The following is a 27,376-nucleotide window of genomic DNA, read 5'->3' as shown; positions in this document are numbered from 1 at the left end:
CGTCTTTGATAGTCTACACTCAACAACGACCATCCGAAATATTCAATTCTCGACTGCAATAAGAACACATAATACTCGCCATTTAAATCAATTACAACGATGTCGATCATCAACTAGTTTAGGTCAAAAAAGAATTTCTTTCATTGGTCCTACAAAATATAACTCCTTACCTAACGAATTAAAAGAAACCAATTCTCGTTCCATGTTCAAAAACAAGTTACTCCAAATATTCAAAACTAAATTAAGTCGTTAAAAAAAGTCGAACAAAGTTAGTCTTAAGTACCTTATTTTATAATTTTTTGTGGAAATAATTTTTGTATATCTTATATATCTTAGTATAACATTTAAAGTCTTATTATATATTTTTTTGAAAATTTGTTTTGTTGTTGTTGTAAAGAATAGTAAAATGTCATTTTAACATGGATTTCTTAAAAGGAAATCTCTTTCCATTGAGATTCATGGTGTCAGTCAGTTAGTTACTTTCCATACCTCCGATTTATCCTATTTGAAAGCCTAAGTGTCCATCTTGCCTAAGTTGTTCGATGCGTCCCATTGCTCCTGCCACTTGATCATAGACGCTGCTCGTTGAGTTCTGCGCACTCCTCTAACTGCTCTAGCTACGTAGGAACACTATTTATCCTCTGCCAGAGTGATGTCGATGGGAATCATTTTCGCGATGACAAAAGCTGCATCTGTTGAGATGGTCCTGTATGCACAGCAAACACGCATGGCTATCGGCCGATGTGTACTCGGTAATGTCGATCTGTTACGCTCTACCTCTAGAGCAGTTCTCTTAGTATAAAAAGTCAATCGAAAGCGCTCACTGAAGAAGATAGTAAGTTGTTATCGAAATACCGGTATCTGAACTTTTATTAATACCGTGGTTGAATTGAAGGGAATCTTCCGATTGCTTTGATTCACTATAAAACGAGTTAATACGGAAGTTGTCTTTCATCCCAACACAGGATTTTCTCAAAACTATACCACACTCGTCTTAAAGTAGGTATGAGAAATAACTTGTGAAACCCTCATAATCCGCTTGATTTAAAAGAAAGGCTAATCACATGGTCAAAAATAAAAATAAATTCGCAGAAGATGCACAATCTCGGAACTGTAAATTTGTTTCCTGAGCTCAAGTCTACATATTTTGGAGATTATATTTGTTTGCAGTGGCATTCTTCAAATATAGGGTAAGTTAACTTTATATTTTCTTCAGTAAATGATGCCTTGTCGACTATCTTAAATTTATTCTATGAAGTAGGTGCTTGACTACAACTACCACTTTTCTTAGATTAATGGGGTAGATAGTTTCTTGAACTCACTATTTCAAAAAATGCAGTCAATCACCAGTCCTGGCACCCTATCGGACAATCCGCTCGCTGCCGGTCATCACATCAGTTTCCGATTCCCACTTAACTAGCCCATACATGAATGCTGTTGCCGTAGGCTTTTGAAGAGGCTGACGGCAGCATGAAACACAGCAACAAAACAGAAAAAAAAACTGAAGCACCAAAAAATAATGAAACATTATCTGTCCAACCAACCCGGTGTCACTTGAAGTTTTTCCTTCCTCCTCATTAATCTATATAATTTGTAGCTTGTCTATTGCCGGCCGTTCAGTTCTTTCTGGAACGCCGATTCGGTAGCACCGGGTTCTGAGGGGTTTTTGGGTGTGAAGTTTGTTTTCGAAGATTAGCCAATCGGCCTGATTGTGAGAATAGCCGGAATTCTTGCCAGAACTCTCTGATAGTGTGCCATTACGAGATGACCACCAAGTACAAGCAAACGAATACCAACGGATCGCGGGATCGAACCCTCAATGTGGCCGTTGTTGGGGGTGGACTGGTGAGCTAAGCTTAGAAAATAAGCCGTTGATGTTGAGTGTTGTTCAAGGATTTTTAAAAAAATCTTTCGAAGATAATTGTTCAGTATTGAGGTTCCAAGTTCTATCAAGGAGTGTTTCAGTGATCCTATGTGCCAAAATCTGGGAAGTTTTATCAGTCAGAACTTTTTGCCTTTCGGTCGTTGAAAGCTCAAGTTCCGGAAAAAGACTTATTTTGAAGTGAAAAGAATTTTCAACATGACTTTAACTACGGAAAGATAAAGTTCAAGAATGTAGTTGAAGTTCGAAATTCCCTAGACTTAGAAAACAGGAATTTTGTGAAAAATGATAAGCCTATAGAAATTTAGTAATTCTAAAACAATCTTTGATTCCAAAATCAGAATTTTGGGGATAAATTTTTGGGCTATCTTTCAACTTAAATAGCAATGACGACCAACAATACCCAAATTTATTTGAAAAATATCGTAACAGATATACAGGCAGCTTTATCTGATCAGCCTAATAAAACCAAAACCAAAAGACGACATTTTTTCGGTAAGCAATTTTATAATAATGAACTGTGTTAACATATAATAAAATTATAGTCCCTGATGATGATCGGAACGTTGGATCTTAAGTAAATAGTCGTTTGCTATTTAAGTTGACTGATAGCCGAAAAATTCACCCCCAAAAAACTTATTTAACAGTCGAAAATCGATACCGAAACCAGAATTGGAAAATGGAATTTCTATACAGAGGATTTAAAAGAATTTAACGTTCTGAATTCAAATATGTTTAACGATTCTGTGATATGATATTTGAGAGAAAGAAAATTCTGGAAAACAATAAAAACATAAATCAAGAGCAAAACCAGATGTTGAAAATATATTACACCTACTTACCTCATATCGAGTTTTTAAAGTATTGACTAGATATTGTTATATTCTTGGTTCAGAGTTTTACGCTTAAAACACCAGAATTTTGGAATATTCCTAAAATCGTAATTAGATACTTTTGGTATTATTGGATGATATTACAGACTCTAATATGTGTTATGAGCCTACTTGATTGAATAATTCTACTGAATCAAAGATTAAGTTGTTTGCTTTGTGCGATTATGTAGAGATGTGTGGATTATGTGTAGATTATGATTTAGATTGTGATTTATGATTACGTTTTCGACCGGGAAAATGTTTTTAAATTTTAATTTTTGGCTTTTTACGGTCTTGGATCTCAATCAAACAACTTATTTTTCGAAATACCCGACGTTTCGACCATTTTTTGTGGTCTTTCTCAAGGGAATTATCTGTCTGCTGTTATTGCGGGAATTAACAGGACAATAACAGCAGACAGATAATCCCCAGATAAAACAGTATTTATGCCTCGACTACACTTTTCTACATTCAGTTTAGTAAGGACATTCAACACAAAATCTATAATAAGTTTTGAAATATACATTCAAATGATCCAATTCCAGTAGAGTAGGGGAGAATGAGGATCCTTGATCCCTGGGGATACTTGATTCCTTAGCTATATCTCCAAACTGGAATGTCGTACAAAGATCAAATGTTCAAGAAAAATGTGCCAAATGGAACAAAACAGCAATTGTTGAAGCTCAAAAAATTTTAACAAAATAAGTTTTTGGGTTATTGAACTTTGTTTGAAAAATTTCACAAAATGTGACTTGAAGATCTTTTTTCATCATTTTAAAATGTTCCTAACATGGAAATATTATAACAAAAATGTTTATTCCAATACATCAACCTTTCGAGTGTAAAATGAGCATCAAAATACAATATTTTCAAAGCGATCGAAAACTCCCAACTTTTTTCAGAAATTTTTTTCTAAAATGTTGATTTTGGGTACAATTGATCCCTAATATATGGGTACAAATGATCCCGGTATATTCTTCTTCTCAATGAATCGTGGTCATTGCTGATTAAGAGATTACTAATATTTATCCAATAGCTAATATTCATCCATCAATTATCTGAAGAAAAGGGCTAAAATAATTGATTTTCTATTGTTTATTAAAAATTGCGCCCGTAAGTATGCAATGTCATAAGGGTTGAGAATAAGCTATAGATTTTTTTTTCTGACAATTATAGATTGTGAAATGAGAACAAACATGACCAAAATATCCAATTAACATTCTATCTTGGGGTTTTGTTTGATTTTTTCCATGGATTAGGGCTTTCTGAATGAAGGATCAAGTCTCCCCTAACTTCAGAAATATCGCAATTTTTTTAATCCCCCGAAAATGCTTCTAGTTCATCTACGGGTTCAAGTATCGTTCAAATTTTAGGAGCATAGAAACTTGAAGTTACACGCTGTCAGAAAATGTAAAAGAGTGCGAGTTGCTAATTTTTTCCAAAAAGATATGGTGAACATAAGAAAAAGGGATCAAGTATCCCCACTCTCCCCTACTAGTTAGAAGCAGCTCGAAAGTAATTTCTTCTAAATCTTGGGAAGTTTTATTTCAATGGTTTTTTCAATTGAAATAAAAATTCACACAACTTTAGTTGATGTAAATTAAACAATAATCTTATACTTTGTAAAAGATAAAACATCTCAGTACAATTTTGCGAATTTCATGTATGTGGTTGATTGAAACTATGAAAATTGAAAGAGTTTCTGAATCGAAAAACAACGGTTTTACAAACAACTATATTATATTTTTTCAATTAGTTTTATTTACGATTTTTTTTTTATATATTTTTACAAAATAATAGCAAATGATTTAGAATCAGAATAAAATAATAATTGATTTTTTTAATTCCTCAGTACAATTTTTGTCAATAAATGACTCAATTTGTTTGTGCTGGAAACCAGCAAAATTTTGCTGGTTTTTGTCCCGCTGATTTTCCAGCATACATTTCAGCAATTCCGATTACTGGAAAGATCAGAAAACTCACTGGAAATTAGCAATTGAAAAAGGCATTCGAGGACACCAACATATGTTCGATTTTAATATATTATTATTTTTTCTGCTATAGGAATATTTTTTCCCAAAAAAATTGATAATATTTGCATGATTCTGTTCAGCATAGTTTATTTGTTCCTAAAAAAAAAACAAAAGTTTCACACAAAAACTTGAGCGATTCGGCGGCCGGAAACCTTGATCCTGGATATCCTAACACCTGCTGCGTCCGGTCATCCTCAAGTCATAATTACGAACTGATTAATGACTCTGTAAAATAAAAACAAATCAATAGCTTTATTGTCAATCAATAGCTGAAGCATCGGAAGCATATATTCACCGAACTTGAGGCATTCAATTTACACTCAGTTGAGTTATACCTCCAAAAATAAACAATCCGAATCTGACAATTTGATTGCTGATTTTCCAGCCAGCAATACGGATCGATTGCTGGAAAATGTCCATCAAACAAGAATGAGCGCTGGAAAAATCAGCAAGATGGAGAATGTTTGCAATTTTTTTTGCTGGAAATCGAGGCAAAAATTTACTGTGTACACAAAATGAAGTGCTGGAAATGATTAGCAAACTCAATTGCTGGAAAACCAGCAATCTGAAAAATTTGCTTTTCTGGAAACCTAGAAATATTCGGTTCAAATTGATTTGTTTTTATTGCTTTATTAATATTTTTCCCCAAATCAGGAATGTCTTCATTATTTTGTTTCATGTATTCATTTTATTTATTTCAAACTATAGTTTTGACACACAAATTTTTGAAATTTATATGTTTTTAGCGGCAATAAATTCTATCCCTGATTAATACAGCCGTGGCGCACCAGCAGCTTCGTTTGGTCATTCTCGGGCTCTTATTACGAATTGATCATTCTTTTTTTTTTTTAATAAATTTCTTTATTTGAAACGGCTCATACCTTTGAGTTTTAAGGAGCCAAACTCGTTTTGTGTTTATAACAATTGATTACTTAGGTCTAGCAAATGGGTGGCCAACATTTTTAGCAGGCGGGCCAAATTTCAGAAATGAGCTTTGTTGGCGGGCCAAAAACTAGCTGTTCTGAAAAATAAAAAAAAAGATTTTTGAATACACTAGAAAAAAGTACGTTTGCCTAGAACACATCAAGTATAGATTCATCCTAATGTGTCATTTTTATCGCTGGCAAATAAAAATAATTTCGCACCTACAAGGATTAATATTTCAGTTGAAACTCTTTTCAATTTTTCCAGTATATCGATTGGACAACTGTATTGCTAAACTCTTCCATAAACAGGATAAACACGAATTTGATTGTTTCATAATCATTGCACCTTTTTTTAGCACAAATTTCGCTTAAAAAATCGTCCTTCTGAGATATTTGTCAGTACCAAACCAGTTCAAGTAGAATTTTACAACCCAACTGTAAATGTTGTAATTTAATTTTCATTATTGATGTACATTAATACGGAGTACATTGCCGATTCAAAGAATTTTGAATTTTGTTGAATTTCATAATGATACTGATGAAGTTATGCAAAAATAACAAATTTTTGCACAATATAAATTTGCAAAAGGTAGGGGAGAGTGGGGTATCGTGGGCCGTGGGGAAACGTGGGCCACTAATATCTCAGATGTGTGTTGAGATAAAAATCTCAAACCAACTGCCATCGTCGTCGCTTTGCGTGAGCATATATTTCTAAATGTTGTTGACTTAAATACGCATCATAAGCTTATTTTATTTATTAAGCTAAAAAAAGTTAAAAAAAAATTTCTTACATAATTTAAAAACACCCGCTAATTGCATCGATGGAGAACCTAAAGTTCATAACAAAAATATGCTCATACGCTTATGATCTCAGTTTTGTCATGATCTTTCACATGGAAAAGGAATTTTTGATGAAACATCAATAAGTCACACAAACACAACCAATTTGCAAATCATAGCTTGTGAGGAATCGTGGGCCACACATCTTGAAACACCTATATTTTTATGTTTTTATACACATTCAGAACTTAAAATACGTTTTTCCTATCTGTAAAGTTTTCTTATGCCAAATGAAGAGTTATGAAATATATTTTTTCCATCCTGTATAAGAAATTTTGCCAAAACGTTCGCGAGCCAGGTTTTGAAATCTATGCGGTCATACACAGCTCTCTTTTTTATTTCATCATCTGAAATGGCTTTAAAATAACGAAATGAGTTAGGAAATCACAGTTTTGGGTCAACTCATGAACTTTGCATGTTTTTTGGTCGATTTGGATTTGGTGGCCCACGATTCCCCACCGTTTTTCAAAATGCGAAAAATATTGCTGTTTTTCAAACAGTCAAAATTTGGGGAAAATAACTTGTTAAAAATATAAAAAAAATTCCTTATGATACCTTGAAAATGTTGAAAAGCATACCATTTTTAATTTTCATTTTATCATTTATAATAAAGAAGTTATGGAACAACGAAAAAAAGTGGCCCATGATTCCCCACTCTCCCATACTTTTTCTAAAATCTCGTTTCGAATTATTTTTTTATTTTTCCTTTTTTAAATGTTTTATTTACATCGGAAATAATTTTGACGATGAAGATTTTGTTTATTAAATAATCTTATTCTGAGTTTCAATTTTCAAGTTCCAATCTGTACACCATTGGATTTGGGAATACTATTTTGAATTGCAGCTTTAGGATCTGATATAGAATGCTAATGTTAAGGTTTGATTATTTCTTGTGAATATAATTATTATTCAGTTGACTTCTAATTTGATGTCTAAATTTCAATTGTGTATTTGGATAGAAATATCAATTCTGAATCGGTATTTATAAAGTAAGTAAATACAAATCTGAATTTATTAAGTAGGTAAGTGTAAGTAAGTAAGTAAGTAAGTAAGTAAGTAAGTAAGTAAGTAAGTAAGTAAGTAAGTAAGTAAGTAAGTAAGTAAGTAAGTAAGTAAGTGTTGGGGTGCGGTCCAAGCCCTTGCTTGAACCTGAGTGGACTGTATGTGGGTGGGTTCCTTCCTTTAGACTGTGGGTACCTTGGGTTGGGTGATTCCGTGGGGAGTAGCCTGGGTGATCTTTGATTGTGATAGCAATTTCTTCTGCCGCGGTAAGTAAGAACTCCGAACTAGTTTTCACATAAGTACAACAGTTTATTTAACAAACTACAACTTTATTTGGGTTCAAACACATTCTACATAAAACAACTTTTATTACTCGAATACTACATCTAACATATATTCTCTAAATTAGTAAGTGGGTCGATACGACTAGTTCTACCGGCAATTCTGAACAAAGTGATTTTGGCTTGAGAAAATGGTGATTTTTGATGCCGTTTTTCTTGGTTTAGTTCTTATATCTAAGTGCTGGAAACATCAGCTGTTTCGCTCTTCTTTCTGAGGATCCTTTGCTTCGTGGGTTTAACATAATAACATCGCGCTTAGTGTGGTACATCAACAGTAAGTAAGTAAGTAAGTAAGTAAGTAAGTAAAAGAGTAAGTAAGTAAGTAAGTAAGTAAGTAAGTAAGTAAGTAAGTAAGCTCATCTTAACAATGATTTATCGACAACTTTACGATACAGTCTATTTTTTCTTTATTTCTGTAAACTTCACGTACATTTTTTCACCCAAAGAAGAATCGGGTCAAAAAAGGTCTAAACCTAAACGGTTTTGGATTTCTTTAGGGTCCAATAACAACTAGATTTTGGTAGCTCTATGACTTGACATGGGTGTGGCAAAAAAAATCAAAAGTTTGTATGAAAAACAGTATGGAAGAAGTGACTTTTTTTTCAAGGAAACCCTAAAGCCTCACCGTTGCATTGAACTCAAATTCTTCAAGCAGCATCTTACAGCAGAAGATAAAAAAAATTTGCTTAAAACCGTGAAGCTCTAAGATGCGTCAATCAAAAGCTATGACGATTGTGTTTTCTCATATGCAGAAGACACATTCCACCGTGACGTGAAATCACTTTTACGGACTTTTCTGTACTATTATCATTCTAGAAGTCAACCAATTTACTTGAAAATGAAAAAAATTGTAGCAAACGGTCGCAAATCGAATTTCCTTCAAAAGGAATATAATTTGGTCATTTTAAAATTTAAGTTGTTTTCGTTGTGATTGATTACTTTTGTGACGTGAATTCACGCTAGAATTAACCATTTCAGACTTTAATACATACATCTTTGATTTCCTGTTCTCTCTGTGGAGATAGAATATCGGTGTCTTCGAATGAGTTTTAAAAAAACAATTACCCACAATTTGATGTACGGAGCTTCTCGATTGAACAACAACGAACGAAGTTAGGCTTATTTGAAGTTGTGACGTGAATTCACTCAGTTTAAACAGAACAGGGTAGTTGACTGAATTCACGTCACGAAATATAAAGTTATACTGTGGTTATACTGAACCATTCTTTGGAGCCTTCAAATTTTATGTACACTTTCATAAACGATATTTTGTTGTTCCGACTTTTATAATCATAAATTTTCAGTATCTGCACCTAACTTTTTCCTTATTTTGATTGGCACTTGAATAGCAACATATTGAGGGATCATACATTAAAATTACTACTGTCTTCATTTAAAGATTCACCAAAAAAAAATATATTTTTTTTCAATCTTTTTGTACTTTAATCTTTTTTTATTTAATCTTTTTTTATTTAAATCTTTTTTTATTTAATCTTTTTTTATTTCAAAATAATGAACTTATTAAAAAAATCAACTAAATTATGCTCGATTTGTAAAAATCCGACCATCTGAAGGGTCAATACAGCTTTCAGAGCACATTTTTCATATAAATTTTAATAAAAATCAAATTTTGTGACGTGAATTCACTCATTCGCGCTGTTGTTACTCAGCTAGATTCCAACCGATTTTTATAAGTTTTAGAGTTTCAGAATCGTCATATCATTTTTAAAGAAAATCTCATTTTTTTTATTTGAAAAAAAGTCATAGTTTTCTCGTAAAATTAAAAACTTCTCTTTTTTTGTGACGTGAATTCACTCATTTGCGACTGTTTTTGTTCGCTTTTCATACTAACTACATTGAATATAAACAAATTCTTTTTTCTACAAAATGAAGTCGTGTTTTTTGGCTTCTGAACATACTAAAAATATTTCCAAAAAAAATCATCCATATATTAAAATTAATGATTTTGTAAAAATTGTCAAAAACACCACTTTTTTCAACAAAAAAAACTGATTTTCAAAATCATCTAAAACATGTGTAAAAAAAACTTTTTTTCTCTTTTTTCCGTTGGTTTTGAGTGAATCGAATTATCAAAATTATAGACAACTAGCTGATCCCATACGAACTCCGTTTCGCTTTCAATTTTGAATACGTTAACACAGTTTCAATGAATGTCAATTTACAGCAATCATTGCAAAAATGTTGAACACGTTATATGTACGTTCACTTTTTTGTCGTTTGCTACTAAATTTGACATCAGGAATCAATTGACCGTGCAAACACCCCCGTTTATGAATTTTCGTTTCGATGCGATAATAACTCACGTAATTATTGCAAAGCAAATTTGACAGTTAATAAGAACCCAATTTTTTGTCGTTTGATACGAATATTGAAATCAGAAGTCAACTGACCGCCCCCACCCCAATAAACCGTGCATAAATTTTGATTTGATCGATGCAGATCAGTGGCCTCTTTTCTGATCTTTGAACTCTGAAATCGATTGCCCTTCCTTCAAAACTCCCGTGTGCAAATTTTTAAACCAATCCGTTGCATAATAACGTCAATATCGCAAAAAAAAAACAGTGAATAGTTAATATGAACGTTCTCTTTGTTTATTTATTTATTTATTCCGCCAAACAGTGTAGGCTACATATATATAATAACTTAAACCTAGAGATTACAATGTTCAAATAAGCTTAATAATAATAATTTTTCTTTACATTTACAAAGTCAGGTTCTTCGGTGCCTGTTACCGTAAAAACCTTTTTTCAGCTGCTGTTTTGACATAGTTAAGTCTATATTCTCATAATGTTTATTATAACTATACATTAAACAATTAACAGGACTATATTTTCCATAATCAGTTCGAGTAGAGGTTATAATGAAAAGATTTCTTGTTCTTAAATGACGGCAAGGACAATAAAAGTTTAATTGATTTAGTAGATAAGCAGACTGAACGCGCTGATTAATTATGTCGTTTACAAAACAGATTGCAGCAAACTCTCTTCTTACACTTAATGTTTCCATGTTTATAAGCAGGCAACGTGATTCATAGCTAGGTAATTGGTTCTGAGACCATCCTAAATTTCGTAAAGCGAATAGAACAAATTGTTTCTGGACTGATTCCAAACGGTTTTTATGTAAAATTTGAAAAGGCGACCACACAACGCTACAATACTCAAGAATAGATCTAACATAAGCTGTGTACAATGTTTTTATTGTGTATGGGTCTTTAAAATTATAACTGAAACGTTTTATAAATGTTAACATACCGTTTGATTTCTGGATTATTGAGTTATAGTGATCTACAAAGGTAAGTTTTGAGTCCAATATAACTCCAAGGTCTCTAATCTTGTTGACTCTCTCGACAGGATCATCTCCCAATTTGACAATTTCATATGACTGACATTTTCTTCTGGTAAATACAATATTTGAACATTTTGCCACGTTAAGTTTGAGCAGACTTTTAATGCACCATTTGTTAAATACATTAACTTCGTTTTGAAAGATTCTAAAGTCTTCTTCGCTATTCACTTTCATATAAAGTTTCATATCATCAGCATAAATTAGCACATTTGACTGCTTGAGAAGACAAGTTATATCATTTACGTATAAAATAAATAATAAGGGGCCGAGATGGGAGCCTTGAGGCACACCAGAAGTAACGGAGATACTTTTTGAAAGTGAACCATTAAATCTAACAACTTGTGAGCGGTTCGTTAAATAGGACCTTATCCATTTCAGTAGGTGTGAACTGAAACCCTGTTTATTTAATTTAAAAATTAACATGGGGATGTCAATTCTGTCAAAAGCTTTACTGAAGTCCGTGTATAAAGCCTGTACAGAATTACCGCGATCCATACAGCTAATATTATAGGTAACAAACTCGAGTAAATTAGTGGCTGTAGATCTTCCTTTAACAAATCCATGTTGCTTTTCAGTAATGAGTGTTTTAATTTGGTTATATATTTTTGCATTCACTATAGCTTCGAAAAGTTTTGGTATGCACGATAAAATGGCTATGCCCCTGTAATTGTTTATGTCAGATTTTTTTCCTGACTTGAATATGGGTACAAGAAATGATTCTTTCCATACTTGAGGAAAAACACCTGATTTCAATGAAGAGTTAAATAGAAGAAACAATGGCATACTCAGTTCATTTACTAGATTTTTTAAAATAAGTGGAGGAATTCCATCAGGCCCGGGCCCTTTAGTGCTGTCTAAGGAAGAAATGGTTTTACATATTTCTTCAAAGGAAATTGATTCTACTACAGTAAGTACCGTTGAATCAGAGAGATAACTAAAAAACGAAGTATCACGATCTTGCTCGGAAAAACTAGTGTAAACATTTTGGAAAAAGTCGGCGAATAGATTACAAATTTCGTCGGAATTTTGACCTTCTACGCTCTCTACCTTTGGCTAACCTCTGACCCAAAATTGGATAATTGGAATCAATTGTTCGTCCTTGAAAATTTATATGTGCAAATTTTCATCTCAATCCAATGTATAACAACGTCAATATCACAAAAAAATGAAAAAGTAGTATGGATGACTCCTTTTGCCGGCCCCTTACACAAAATTTGATACCTGCAATCGTTTGCACATCATTCAAAACTCTCATGTACCAATTTTCATCTGAATCCTATGTATAATAACTTCAATATCGAAAAAATAGCGAACAATTAATATGGACGACCCCTTTGACTTACCCCTTATACAAAATTTGATACCGGCAATCGATTGCGTGTCCCTAAAAATATCCGAGCGCAAATTTTGTTCTCAATCCGATGAATAATAACCTCAATATCACAAAAATATTGAAAAGTTAATATGGACGACCCCTCTTGCCGACCTCTGACCCAAAATTCATTACCTGAAATCAATTTCTCATCTCTCAAAACCCCTATGTGCAAATTTTCATCACGATCCGACGAAAAATAACGTGAAAAACGTGAAAATAATATTTATCTTGTATGGATGACCCCCTTCAGAAGTGATCAATCGAAATTCTGAAAACATTTTTCATCATTCCTGGTCCTAATGAGCATCCATGTCAAATTTCAGCTCTCTAGCTCTTAAAACGGCTGAGTCTATAGAGGACAAACAAACAAACAAACAAACAAACCCACAGAAATTGCTTTTTATATATATAGATTTTGAGATTTTTTGATACGCGAACGGATAAAAATCACTTTTGAGCGGTACAAGCGCGTGGAATGTGTCAGAAGTGTTTTCGTGTCATTGATTGGTTCGATTGTCGTGAAAGATGTTATAACAGGTTTTTCTGGGCCGGAAATTGATTCTGATAAGTAACAAGTTTTTCACAGCAACTTAATGCATTGTATAAAAATAATCTCTAGCAAATTGATGCCGAATATGATACATATCTCACACATATTTTCTATGATTTCTATCAAATTTTTTACAAATGTCTATTTTCGAACAGCAAAATCACTCATTGTTTCAAAAGACTCCCTCCACTTCGGAACAGGAATGCAGGGGTGCCATTTGAAAAGATGTGAAAAAAATCAAATTAAATTTTTCAATTAGGAAGTTTTTATAACCTTTGATTGACGCATCTTAGAGGTTCACGATCTTTGGCAAAGTTGTTTTTTTTAATCTTAGAAATTTTGCGTTCAGTGTAACGGTGAGGCTCTAGGATTTTTTGGACAAAAATGTCACTTTTTCCATAATTGCCAGACTTTCAGTTCTTTGCTACAGCCCATTTAAAATTCCTGAACCACCAAAGTTTGCACAGTCGTTATTGGACTCAAGAAGAATCAATAACCGTCCACTACATTCAAGCGAAATAAGAAAAAAACATTTTATGGAATTTTCATCCTACTGGATATATTTCCCAAAATAAAAAAAAATGTGAGAATCGAATCCAACGCAACATTCTTATTTCGACTTGCCAGTCTTACACATTAAAAATTATTTCCTGTAAAATTACGCAAATGTCCTGTAACAAAAAGGAGCAGGACATTTACCCTGATTTTACAGGTTGAAAACAAGATTACGTGACATTTAATTTTTAGTGTACAACTTTTTTACAGGACATTTGCTGTAATAATAAATGAATCTTCGTTAACTTTCAAGGAAAACAATTTAAAATTACAGGTTTTGTTAATTACAGGTTATTTATTTGAAAGGTTGCAGTTTTCAGGGACACGTAACAGGCAATATTTTTTTCTGTGTATAACTTAACCAGTATACCAACTCAGTCAGTTAGCAAACGAAGGTTTATTGTCATAGTTTTTCTGCCACGCCCGATCTCCAAAAAGGCACTGCGATGGCCGGCACAATTCAACAACAAATTTTCAAAAAATTTCTCACTTGTTGGTAGCAATTGAGTCCCGAATATTGAATCAAAATAAAGATTGTCTGGATTATGATATTCGCACTCTATTTTCAAACACAAACGAAAATTTCAATTGAGTCCTTGGAATTATGTATCTTGCGTCCAAACAATTTTTTCAAAGACATTTTTTCAATATATTCTTGGAAGCCTTAAATATAATTCGGCTAATGTGTTTCATAAAATTAAAAACAGTTTTCTATGTGTTTGTCTTCTTGATTTTATTGAAATGATTCCGAAATTTGCCTGCATATAGGCCGGATTTTTGAGAAAATTTTGAAACAGGATAAAATTCTCTCGATTCGCCCAACCCGGATATTTGGTAGACCTTGGTGTTGCTGATCATAATTTTTTATCCTAAACTTAGATATATGCAGAGTTGAAACATAGGAAAGTTTCATGAGTCTAGAATAAAAAATGTGAAACAGTTTCATACTTCACAATTTTATTTAAATTTTTGGTTTCAAACTCATAGCCTATGAGTCATAGGATTTCTAATCTGGAATTAAGATTCAGGTTTTGAATTCGGGTTCAAAATGCAGAATTCAAGCTTAGAACTATAATCCAAAGATTTTATTCAAATTTAGCTCAAGTTTAAGTTTTATGATCAATATAAAAATATCAATGTTAAAATTTAATTAAAGGTTCAAATTGAATGATATTTCAGTTTCATAAATTTGATTCTTGATTCAAAATTTAAATTTTGAATCATATCAAAGTCAGTTTAGAAACACAAATTTGGTAAAAATCACATAGGGGAAAGGTTTCCCAAATGGGCCTATCGGGTTAAATGCGCCTACGGCCGTTTGACGGAATGGCTGACAAGACAACATATCTAATCAATGCATTTTGAGGGTGATACGCTTTGAACATAAGGCAAGAAAGAATTTTATGAATAAACCAACTCAAAAAAATTTAAAAATTCATATAAGGTTTTGATACCTTTTGATGTAATATTTTGACTTTTAAAAATAGTACGTACAAAAGCTCAAAACAAAAAGTTAGGTGGTTTTTGTTTCTTATTCAAATGAACCTTAGAAGAAAAACAAATTTTAGCTTTTTTGATGATTTCATAATGATGGGAAAGTGAAATAAGATAGTGTTTTTGTATGCCCCCATCAAGTTTGTAAAATGCCGCTACCCTTCAATAACAGGTTAAATAGAATAAATATATTATTTAAATAATTAAAACTCCATTTTAGCTTCCATTAAAGCTCTAATCGACATCTTAAGAGCGAATTGAAGATCTCAAAACAGATTTGATAAAATTTATTTTAGGAATGAAATTCCTCCAAATTATGGCAACCCTAAATTTGGTTTATTCCATAAAGTTATAAAAGACTTAGATTTATATAAAACTTCAGCTTTGTCGTATGAAAGTTATCAGTTTATAGCATTTTCAATAAAATTATACGGAAATATTGCCAAACAAAAAATAATTTTGCCAAACACATAAATAGGCGCGTTTAGCCCACACGGTTTGAGGTTCGGCAATTTTGACAACACTTATCATAAAATCGATTTCTCGGAATCAGTTTTCCACACAAAATTTACTCCAATGTATAGAAAACAGGTGTCTACTCATGTGTATGTAGTTTTTGTATAAATACTCTAATAATATTTGATTTAATCAGTATTCAGCTTATTAGGCGCATATAGCCCGCTCCTCCCATATTAAAAATAAAATCTGGATTCATTTCAAAGAATTTTTTTTTTGAAAAATCTAGAATTTTATTTTGAAAACTTTAATTACAGGATTTAAATTATGAAATATAAAATAATGAATAATAATTTTTGAACTTGTGTTTTATCCTCAGGTAAAAATTGAGCTGGAAATTTTGTTTAACAATAATTACATACATTGCAGATTATTTGAAATTAAAAGTTCTAACCAAAATCTTAAATTTTAATCAATTTCAAGAGTAGAAAATAATCCTTATTTGAACCGTAAACATAATTTTTTACTTTAATTTCTGAATATTTGATACATTTTCAGCCATGCTTAAAATGGTTATGCTTGTGGTTCAAAAGAATAAGCTTTCTTACGTCGATGAATATTTTTTTTTCTAAATGAAGCGTTGAAAGTCCTGTTTTTGTTTCGATTATCGGTTAAACAACAATATAATGTTTGGCGAATTGTCAGTTTGCCTGGTATTACCGGGACTACAATATTTGGGAAAGGATCCGATTGCCCGGATTTTGTGGAAAAATGCTGGGATTTTGCCCCACTTCATTCGTGAAATCAACCAAAAAACAAAAGAGAATATTATGATTTAAGATTTTTGAATTCAAAAACGAAATTTTTTGAGCGATCGAAATAATCAAGACCGGTTTGTTGAACGCCCAAAATGCGATTTGAAATCTGCTGATAAGTTCTGATAAGAAAGTTTCAAATGATTTTCTTCACGATTTTCAATGAATAATTCCGGGATGCCCAGATTTTGCAAGGTTTTAGATAAAATAACCCGGATTTGAATTAACGAAAAAATCTTCATCAAATTGTTAGAACGCTTTCAAATTTCATCGAAAATTTTTATTAAATGTGTTTCCAAAAGAAGGCACCTTGACAGTTATTCTTTTTGTTTTCTTGCTTTTTTAAAATTCATGATGCATTTGCTGTTTACTAAAAGCTAGTCCCATTTCACACCTACACAATTAGAAATATCATTAATTTTTTATCTTCAAAGGCGATGAATTACATATTCGTCCTTTTAACCTTGTTAATTTTAAGACTTGTTTTGGAAAAATCTATTCAAGTTTTCTTCAATTTGTTGCATAAGTAAATACCAAGCTGGAACTTGTAGTTAAAAGATTCCATACAAACTCCCTCAATTTGACCAAATGAACTATAGGACATATGTAATGCCTTGATAGGTCTAGCAACAATATCTGCCTTCAAGGTTTTTATTCTGGGACACAAAGGATTTGTCGGACTTTTTTTGGAACATTCGGTAAAAGATTGATTATAATATAGTAGGTATAGCTCTAATCGTGAAAACATTAGCCCTCTGTCCTCAGATATGTTACCTTAAAAAGGATTACGGTTTGAAGATCTAGTCTTTAAAAAAATTTAGAAATTGTAAATTTAAAAAAACTAAAAATAAGTGAATTTGTGTGAAATTTAGTTCAACATGCTTTCCTTTTTGAAGGTTGGTTCCCTCCTGGCACTACATCTCGGTAAAAAAGGACATGAGGTCAACTTGTACGAGTATCGTGAAGGTAATTTTCGGCTCAGAATCCCCTCAAATTAACTAGACTAAACCCATAAATCGCTTCAGATATCCGGACGGCCGAGCTGGTCATTGGCCGCAGTATCAACTTGGCGCTGTCGGCACGGGGCCGCAAAGCCCTGGCGGAAGTGGGACTGGAAGAGGCGCTGCTCGACCACGGGATTCCGATGAAGGGCCGAATGTTACACGACCTAAAGGGAAACCGTAAGATTGTCCCATATGACGCCAACACCAACCAGTGCATCTATTCGGTAGGCCGCAAACATCTGAACGAGGTGCTTCTCAATGGTGGGTTTTGTGTTTTTTTTTCTTTTTTTTTATGTCCGAACGTTCTATTTCAATGGAACTGACCAGTCGTACCACGCACAGGTAATTCGATCCAGGTCGGTTTCATAGAATGGATCGGGACTGTTTTGTTTCGGCTTTTTTTGCCGGTTACGAGACCGTGTGGCGTTTGAAAGGCTTCTTAGCTTTCTAGTGACCATCAGGTGTGATTTTTAAATGGTCCTAAGTGAAAACTGTCAGTTCGAAAGGCAGTTTTCAATATTGATGAGTTACTTTTTGTTACTCAAGGTCTTTTGAGAAAATGTACATGAAATATATTGGCACAAGTTCTAGCACTAGTGGGGAACATTTGTTCTGCTGTTCTAAGAGATTGAAGACATTTTCTTTTCTTTTCAGCCGCCGAGAAATATCCAAATATCCATTTGCGCTTCAATCAAAAGCTTCAAAGTGCAAACCTAGACGAAGGGAACCTCAGTTTTGTTGAGTAAGTATTTGATTTAATGTCAAGTCTACTAGGTTACAAGTTCAGTTCTCGAAGTATATATTATAACTTGGGTATTTTAGACGAGAAGTCTTATAACGACTTAATAGGTAAATAGAATTTGTACAATGGAGTCAACAAATTAAGAATAGTTTATTTTGAAACATAGATCATAGGTGAAATCAAAAGGTAGAACGACAAAAAGAGCTTAGCTAAAATAAAGATTAGAGCATGTTTAGGTTAGTAAGTAATCTATTCTTAATTTTACAAAAACATATTTTTCTGTCTTTTTAAAGTGTAGGTACACATTACAAAGAAAAAAATATTAGCTTTTTGCGGCTTGTAGCTTTTTTTGAATTATAGTTCTTTTTTTACAAGACAGAAATATGACTTCAAACCATAACAGCAAACCATGTTTGCTGCCGCGAGTGGGTTCATCCCACTAAAACCACCTTGGGTTTCGTGTGCCAGATGTTTCACCCTATGACACTACATCAAGGGGTAGGCTGTGCTCATGCACTTATACATCTCACCCTTTTCCTTTTTCTCAATTTTGGTCTTTCTCATTTATCATCTTTCTCCTTTTGCTTTATCGCCAACTTCAGACTGGTACGGAAGACTCCAAGACGTGTGCCGGTTAGGTAACGCTTTCAAAGTAACTCGCGCCCGTCACAGCATCCACTCCCGCAGGATTCTAACCACCAAGGCATGACCGATTGAGAAACTACCAAGCTAGAATCCCGTCACGATCACCCCGAATGGTATCTCCGTTTCCTTTTGCTGTAGGAAAGAGCATAGCTGAGTACGTGAGACCTTTTAATTCCCACCACACGTATGAGTCCAGATTAGAGGTCTACCGCGACCTAAGATCGCGTTGCTTTTGAACTGTAGTGTCATACGAGGCCCAAGACCTTCCATTAGCTTGTCAAATTTGGTTGACTATCTCGCTCTCTCCGTTCATCATCTTTCCTGATTCTTATTAGATCGCGAATGGCTTGCGAGATTTCGTCGACTATAGCACGCCACGATTGTTCGTCGCGACACATTTCACTCACAATATTTTCAGCGTTCAAATTTTGAAGTTGTTGACGCCTTGAAATGAACCTGGGGCAGACAAAGATAGCATGTTCTGCCGATTCCTCAGTTTCTACGCATTCCGGGCAATAAGGCGAGCTGATAAGATTAAACCGATGAATTGAAGTGTCATACGAGGCCCAAGACCTTTCATTAGCTTGTCAAATTTGGTTGACTATCTTGCTCTCTCCGTTCATCATCTTTCCTGATCCTTATCAGATCGCGCATGATTTGCGAGATTTCGTCGACTATAGCACGCCATGACTGTTCGTCGCGACACATTTCACTCACTATGTTTTCAGCGTTCAAATTTTGAAGTTGTTGACGCCTTGAATTGAACCTGGGGCAGACAAAGATAGCATGTTCTGCCGATTCCTGCGTATCTACGCATTCCGGGCAATAAGGCGAGCTGATAAGCTTAAACCGATGAAGGTATTGCTTAAAGCACCCACGACCCGAAAGGAACTGTGTCAGGTAGAAGTTGACCTCTCCATACTTCCGATTTACTCAGTCTGAAAGTTGCGGGATTAGCCTATGCGTCCATCTTGCGTTGTTCGATGCGTCCCATTGCTCCTGCCACTTGAGCATTGACGCTGCTCGTTGAATTTTACGCACTCCTCTAACAGCTCTTGCTTTGTAACACTCCATATCTTCCGCCAGAGTTTTGTCGATGGGAATCATGCCCGCGATGACAAAAGCTGCATCTGCTGATATGGTCCTGTACGCACAGGAAACTCGAATGGCTATCAGCCGACGTGTGCTCCGTAATTTGGATCTGTTGCGCTCTACCTCTATCGCGGAGCTCCAGGCCGCTCCTCCGTATCGTAGATTCGACAGTGCTACGCTCGCAAGGAGACGTCTCTTGCTACTCTTTGGACCATGGCAGTCCGGCATAATCCAGGCCAATGAATCTATGACTTTCGATGCACTTTCTTTTTTTTATTTATTATTATTATTTATTGTACATCAACAGATCACATATTGATCCTAATGAAAAAAAAAAAAAATTAAAATTAATGACACTACAAATACAATTGTCTACACCAAACTTAAAGCTTTAAGGATTTTTCTTCGGAATGCATCCCTCGAAACGTCAAAATCAAAATGTTCGGAGTAGCGGTTGAATGTCTTGATTACACCAATAAGTGCTGTGTTAGCCCCATAATTATTCAAACGAAGAGGGACGTAGAGCTGGAAATCACGATTTCTCAAACCACGTGGTCGTATGTTGAGTTGAAGACCTTCCAACAGTGCGGGAAAATCAGTTCTGGATGAAAGCAAATCAGCTACGACAGAGGATCGTGCGGCAGTCCTGCGGGCTTGCAGCTTGTCGATGTCGATTAAACGACAGCGGCTCTCGTAGCTGGGAAGTCGGAACGGGTCTTGCCAGCTCAGGTGTCGAAGAGCGAATCTCATAAAATGCCGTTGGATAGCCTCAATACACTCGGAGCCGTTTTTTTTTAATAAGGGCGCCAGATAGCAGAGGCGTATTCAAGGATCGAACGAACCAAACTGCAACAAAGACTCTTCAAACAGTAAATATCTTTGAAGTCTTTCGCCGTGCGGAACAGTAGACCTAGGCTTCTGGAAGCTTTATCGACGATGTAATTGGTGTGAATCTTGAGTCCATCCGTTTGTCAAGAATGACACAAAGATCTTTCACGTGCTCAACTCGAGCAATAGCCTCGTCGCCGAGAAAATACACGGCATTTGATCGAAGCCGCTTACGGCAAAAAGAAATTGCTGCGCATTTACTACGATTCAAGGGCAGACAATTGACATCGTACCAGGAGGCGAAGAGGTTGAACTGGTCCTGCAGGAACTTGGCATCGTCAGGGCCGGAGATGGGATAAAACAACTTCAAGTCTTCTGCGTAAGCTAATTTTGGTCCATCGAGGAACAGCAGCACGTCGTTGGAATAAATCAAGAATAGTATTGGTCCTAAATGGCTCCCTTGAAGCACTCCAGAGGTGTCGAAAAACTGACGTTCGGACAATAAGTTTCCGACCTACCAAGTAGCTGCGAAACCATTCCAGTAGAGACCCACAAAAACCAATGCGATTGAGTTTGGTGATAGCAATTTCATGGTTCACTTTGTCGAAAGCGGCTGACAGGTCGGTGTAGATGGCGTCTGTTTGGAATCCTGAACCAAACCTTTCTTGCACCTTAGACGTGAACGCCAGCAGGTTTGTGGTCGTAGAGCTTTTAGGCATAAAGCCATGTTGATCATAAGAAAAATAGGGTTTGCAGTACGAGAAGATAGGGTCTAAAACAACCAGCTCAAATAACTTGGCAATAGCGCATAAGGCAGAAATACCGCGATAGTTGTTGACATTCCTCCTGTCGCCTTTCTTGTAGACCAGAAACATGTAGGCTTCTTTCCATATAGAGGGGAACGTAGACGTGTTGAGCGATACTTGGAAGATTCGTTTTATAGGTGTTAGCATATGTGATATGCAGCGCTTCAAAAAAGTGGCTGGTATACCGTCCGGTCCTGTGGAATAACTGTGTTTCAGCTTCACGGAAGCCTTCAAGATGGTATCTTCGTCGACTGCGAAATTATCAAATGAAGTGCTCAAATGAGGAACGTTGCTTGTTGCACTATTTAACTGCTCCGAGGATATTGAGCCAGAGTCGAAAATACTACGGAATTTCTGTGCGAAGAGATTACAGATTTCACGGTCCGATGTCACCGACGTATCATCCAAGAACATGTATGATGGTAAGCCGGATTCCTTCCGTTGATCCTTGATGTACTGCCAGAAGGATTTAGGTTTGGTTTTAAAACCACGCTGAATCCTGATTAGGTAGCTCTGATAGCAACGCGTGCTCAGTATTTTATAGGCTGAGTTAAGTTTGCGCTACTGATTTTTGGCCTGGAAAGTCTTGTGCCTGGTGTAATGACGGAGGGCTTTATTCTTCAGCGTTTTCATTTGCCGCAACTCTTTCGTGACCCAAGGTGCTCGTAGATTTGAGACTGCAGAGCGTTTCGGCACATGGCGATCGATAATGTAGTTGACAATGTGGGTGAACTTAACAGCAGCAGCGTTTGGATCAGAAGGGTCCAGTTCAGATTCTCAGTTGATGGTGTCCAGAGTTTGAAAAATCGCAGAAAAATCGCACTTTTAAAGTCGTGGAAGAAGGATGCCGGTTTTTCGGTAACGGCGACAATTCCGGAAATATCGAGCGAAAGCAGCAAAGCGGGGTGGTGAGGGACGGACTTGACCAGAGACTCAGGAGCTTCTTCGATTGTTGGTGAAAGAGACCCGTTATTATCGAAACAGAGATCGAGCGTACCTCCATTTTCGTTAACGATGTTGTTAATTTGGCGGAGAGAGGCCGTACTTAAAGCGTCGAGGATGATGTTGGAGGGCAACGTGAACGAGGATCTTTCCGGGTCAGCAAACAAGAAGCTACTTTCACAACAGTATTTGACATGCGCACCGAAACTTAAGCGATGTCGACCATTATTCCAAGGTATTTCAGCAGCTGTTTCGAAAATGTCGTGTGCCCTCCAACAGTAATCTCCATGTGCGGCACAACTCTTTTATTGGTCACGAGCTGAACTTCGGTTTTCTGGTGAGTTATCTGAAGCTTAACACCCTCCATCCAAATGCCAACCCTTTCTACGGACACCCTTTCTACCTCCTCGATTGTTTCGCCGGTGATTATAGGTACGATATCGTCAGCAAATCCGACTATCTGCACGCCTGCTGGAAGTTTTAGCGTTAACACCTCATTGTACATGGCATTCCGCTGTTCCGCTGTCAAGGCAGTAGATCGTAACCCAGTTTCGGTTTCGTATGTCAGGACTCGATTTTCGAAGAAGCTTCCTATTATCCTGCAGAGGGTATTGGGAACGCGCATCCTGTGAAGCGCTTTGGCAATCGCTTTCCAGCTGGCATTGTTGAAGGCATTCTTCACGTCGATCGTCACAATGGCGCAGTGACGAACACCTGCCCGCTTCTTTTTATATGCGCGCTTCACGTACTTTGTCACCATTCGGATGGCGTCCACCGTAGATCTTCCTTTCCGAAAACCAAACTGTCTGTCCGACAGTCCACTTTCGCCCTCTGTGTTGATAATAAGTCTGCTAAGTATTATCCTTTCCAGTAGCTCACCAAGGGTATCCAGCAGACAAATGGGTCTGTATGATGATTGATGCCCTGGAGGTTTCCCAGGTTTCGGTATTAGCACCAACTTTGTCGTTTTCCACTAATTGGGAAAAGGTCCCTCGTCGAGACACTTTTGTAGCACCACTCTGAAAGTATCCGGAATGGTTTGTACCACCATCTTCAGCACTGCGTTTGAGATTCCGTCCGGACCAGGGGCCTTATTCACCGCCAGTTTCTAAGCGATAGCTAGAAGGGGTAAGTGGTCACTGCGTCCGGCCATGCTGCGGGTGAAGATGTGTAACGATCTCTCTCAGTTTTTTCTGACACTTTTCGATCGACGACCTTGGGCCCCCGAATCGCTTGCTTAGTAAAATTTACAATATTAATGGTGTAGTCTTTCGGATTGTAATTTATTAAATTGATAACATAAATAATTATCTGTGAATAAAAAAACTTTCGATTGTTTTCTAAACTAATTTATGTTTAACACATAAATTTATCTTTTGTAGCCCAACGACAAAGGAAACAACCGATGCATCCGCTGATCTGATCGTCGGCTGTGATGGAGCCTACAGTGCCGTTCGGAAGGAAATCGTCAAACGCCCCGGATACGATTTCAGCCAAACCTACATCGAACATGGCTATCTGGAACTATGCATCCCACCCACGAAAACCGGAGAATTCGCAATGCCTCACAACTACCTTCACATCTGGCCCCGTGGCAAATTCATGATGATCGCGTTGCCCAATCAGGACAGAACCTGGACTGTAACGTTGTTCATGCCGTTCGAAAACTTCCACGGAATCAAGTGCGATTCGGATTTGTTGGGCTTCTTCCGCCAGTATTTCCCGGATGCCATCGATCTTATCGGACAGGAGCGATTGATCAAAGATTTCTTCAAAACGCGACCCCAAACGCTGGTGATGATCAAGTGCAAGCCGTACAATGTGGCCGGGAAGGCTCTTATCATTGGCGACGCTGCCCACGCAATGGTTCCGTTCTATGGACAGGGCATGAACGCTGGGTTCGAGGATTGTACTTTGCTGACGGAGTTGTTCAATCAACATGGAGGGGACGTTGATACTATTCTGTCGGAGTTCAGTAGACTGCGATGGGAAGATGCTCACTCGATCTGCGACTTGGCTATGTACAATTATGTTGAGGTGAGTATTACTTAAAATAGTGTTAAACAAACCCTCCATGGAGATACAAAATATTTTAAACTTTCTACGACATAGATGCGCGACTTGGTAAACAAGCGGTCCTACTTGTTCCGGAAAAAGTTGGATGAATTTCTGTTTTGGTTGATGCCGAACACCTGGGTTCCACTGTACAATTCGGTGTCATTTTCTCACATGCGTTACAGTAAATGTATCGCGAACCGAAAGTGGCAGGATCAGGTAGGAATAAAAATTAATTTTTTTTTACCAAAATCAGATGTTAATTCACTTCCAATCTGTTTTAGATTCTGACCAAAGTGACGTATGGGTCCTCTTTCGCACTGATCGGTGCAATTGCTTTTTGTGGGTACAGATATGGTGACTTGAATCAGATGCACCAAATCACTGCGGCACTTCAGAAGCTGCTTCAGTTCAAATGAGCATTATTATTTATACTTATAGGTATTAGTTTTAGTTACATTAAAATAAAAGAGATTCAAAAGAACAAATGCACTATGCAACTTTCAATGATGAAAGAAGAACTGAAACATTGACAAGCTGAAGTGGGATTTTTCAAGTGTAAATTTTATAATTTTCAATCAAATCAATAACAAAATCAATTTTACATTACAGTAGTTTTTCAATTCTATCAGTAATCGCCAAATTGACGCCCGCTTTTTTGTAGTTTTGGTTTCGATTTGATGAATTCAATCATTTAAGGATAATGGGCAATTTGATTGTGTGGTGTACATGGATGTATAAAAAGGCTCCCGATGCAGCGGTGGCTCAATTTGGGCCTGACAAGATCCCAAATAATTTTGACATCTACATAAAAAGCTATAAAAGTTTTCTATTTGTTAACTTTTCTCAATTCTATGAAACAATTGATTTTTTAACGAATTTTTAAGAAGTATAAACTAAATTGAAATTAGGATATTTTAAAATGCAAATATCAAATCGTTTTGTTCCCTTCAAAAATTTGTTTTATAATAAACTTTGTCAGAAATACTTTTCTATCTTAATTTTGGAAAACGGAAGAAATTTACATTTCAAAATCATTCAGCATCGTTATCATCAAAATCAATGAAGAAAAATCAACAGTTTCATAATTCATTTTATCATTAAAATTTGTAAGTATATCGTTTATCAACGGTTGATTTAACTCAAAACGGTTTCATTTTCAAACTTAGAAACTTCATATCACCGAAACGAGGGGTGAATGACAAAATCTGACAAAAGATCCGAGTTCAATTTCAAAACGCCAAAATCTATCAAATCAGACATGAAAACATAGGCACCAAAAATTTAGATTTTTCATCTTTATTTTATATTTCAAATAATGAAGAGTTTAATCTCCGTGAGTTATGTTTGCTGATTTAATTTTCGACTTTATTGGTGTAAATTATAATCTTTCAAAACGAACAAGTCAAGATTATGACAATTACAGGCGAATGGAAAGTAAGGAGAAATTAACTATGGGACCTAAAAACTCTACCGTGGGAGAACAAAGTTATTCCCCCCTCGCTTTATCTCTCTTGTTTCTCAATCGATTTATTCGAAATTTATAGTTTTGAAAATTTCATATTGTAACTCAAATATGGTTTTCAGACAATATTCATCTACAATTATCGCTATTGTCGCTGAATTCCCAAACCGGAGTTTTCGTCAACATCGGCGACGGCGATTTCACTGATGACATTTCATGTTGACTATACTGTAGGGAATATAGCAAAAGAAATAATAATAAAGAACGAACGATAGATTGGCAACACTTGCTATATTCCCTACAAGGGTCCGTACTTTCATATATTTGTTTATGGTACTGTCCCTCTCAGGATTTTGTACTTGATATTCCATGGTATCGCCTCTCTCAGGGGTCTGTTCCGTGCATTCTAATCTCTTGTACTGCCCTTCTAAGCGGCCTGTACATTCATCTTTTGCTTACAGTTCTGCCCCTCTCAGGGGTTTGTACTTTCAATTCCGTGATACTGCCCCTCTCATGGGTCTGTACCTTCATTTCATGCTTATAGTACTGCCCCTCTCAGGGGTTTGTACTTTCTATTCCATGGTACTGCCCTTCTCAGGAGTCTGTACCTTCATTTCATACTTACAGTACTGCCCCTCCTAGGGGTTTGTACTTTCTATTCCATGGTACTGCCCTTCTCAGGAGTCTGTACCTTCATTTCATACTTACAGTACTGCCCCTCCTAGGGGTTTGTACTTTCTATTCCATGGTACTGCCCCTCACAGAGGTCTGTACCTTCACTTCCGTTCGACTGTCCCTATCATTTTTTTATCCAATACTGTCTCTCTCAGGAGTTTACATCTGGCATTCTTTTTTTTGTACTGCACATGTCAGAGGTATGTTATTTTTCTGAAAATATTCCTTTATTTTGTACCTTTAGTTAACAATCTCACAAAATTAAAACTAGACTGTCTTTTCCTGTTTCGAGAAAATTTCTATTACGGAAATTATGATTAGAATCAGGTCTCTTTTTAAGTATACCGAAACATCACTATCATACGTTTCCTGAATTTAGCTTAAAATACCACTCTTACCTAAATCTCGTAAATCAACCGAAGTTTTTTTTTGGTCTCTTTATAGCCTGTTGAACAGAGCAATCTTTCAGCTCGTCTAAGCATAAATGGTTTCGAACGTACCCTTTTTTGTAACCACTTATCAGCCATAATTTGCCCTCGTAAACAGCAAATGTACAACGATTATCAATGCATCTTAACACCTCTAATTTACAGTTTGCTTTAACACATAAACAAA

The 27,376-nt window shown here is 35.8% G+C and overlaps 1 protein-coding gene across 1 annotated transcript; it reads left to right on the top strand.

Moving 5' to 3' along the window:
• Window positions 1-1,609: 1,609 nt before the first annotated feature.
• On the top strand, window positions 1,610-25,378 carry LOC129756795 (kynurenine 3-monooxygenase). Its single transcript, XM_055753814.1, has 7 exons — window positions 1,610-1,845; window positions 17,404-17,473; window positions 17,533-17,772; window positions 18,166-18,253; window positions 23,949-24,603; window positions 24,679-24,840; window positions 24,906-25,378. The coding sequence occupies exons 1-7, from the start codon at window positions 1,765-1,767 to the stop codon at window positions 25,038-25,040; spliced, it is 1,431 nt and encodes a 476-aa protein (XP_055609789.1). The 5' UTR covers window positions 1,610-1,764; the 3' UTR covers window positions 25,041-25,378.
• The last annotated feature ends 1,998 nt before the right edge of the window (window positions 25,379-27,376 follow it).

This window comes from Uranotaenia lowii, chromosome 3 (assembly GCF_029784155.1).
Source record: "Uranotaenia lowii strain MFRU-FL chromosome 3, ASM2978415v1, whole genome shotgun sequence".
In the NCBI taxonomy this organism is placed as follows: domain Eukaryota; kingdom Metazoa; phylum Arthropoda; class Insecta; order Diptera; family Culicidae; genus Uranotaenia; species Uranotaenia lowii.
This window is presented reverse-complemented; position numbering and strand designations above follow the sequence as displayed.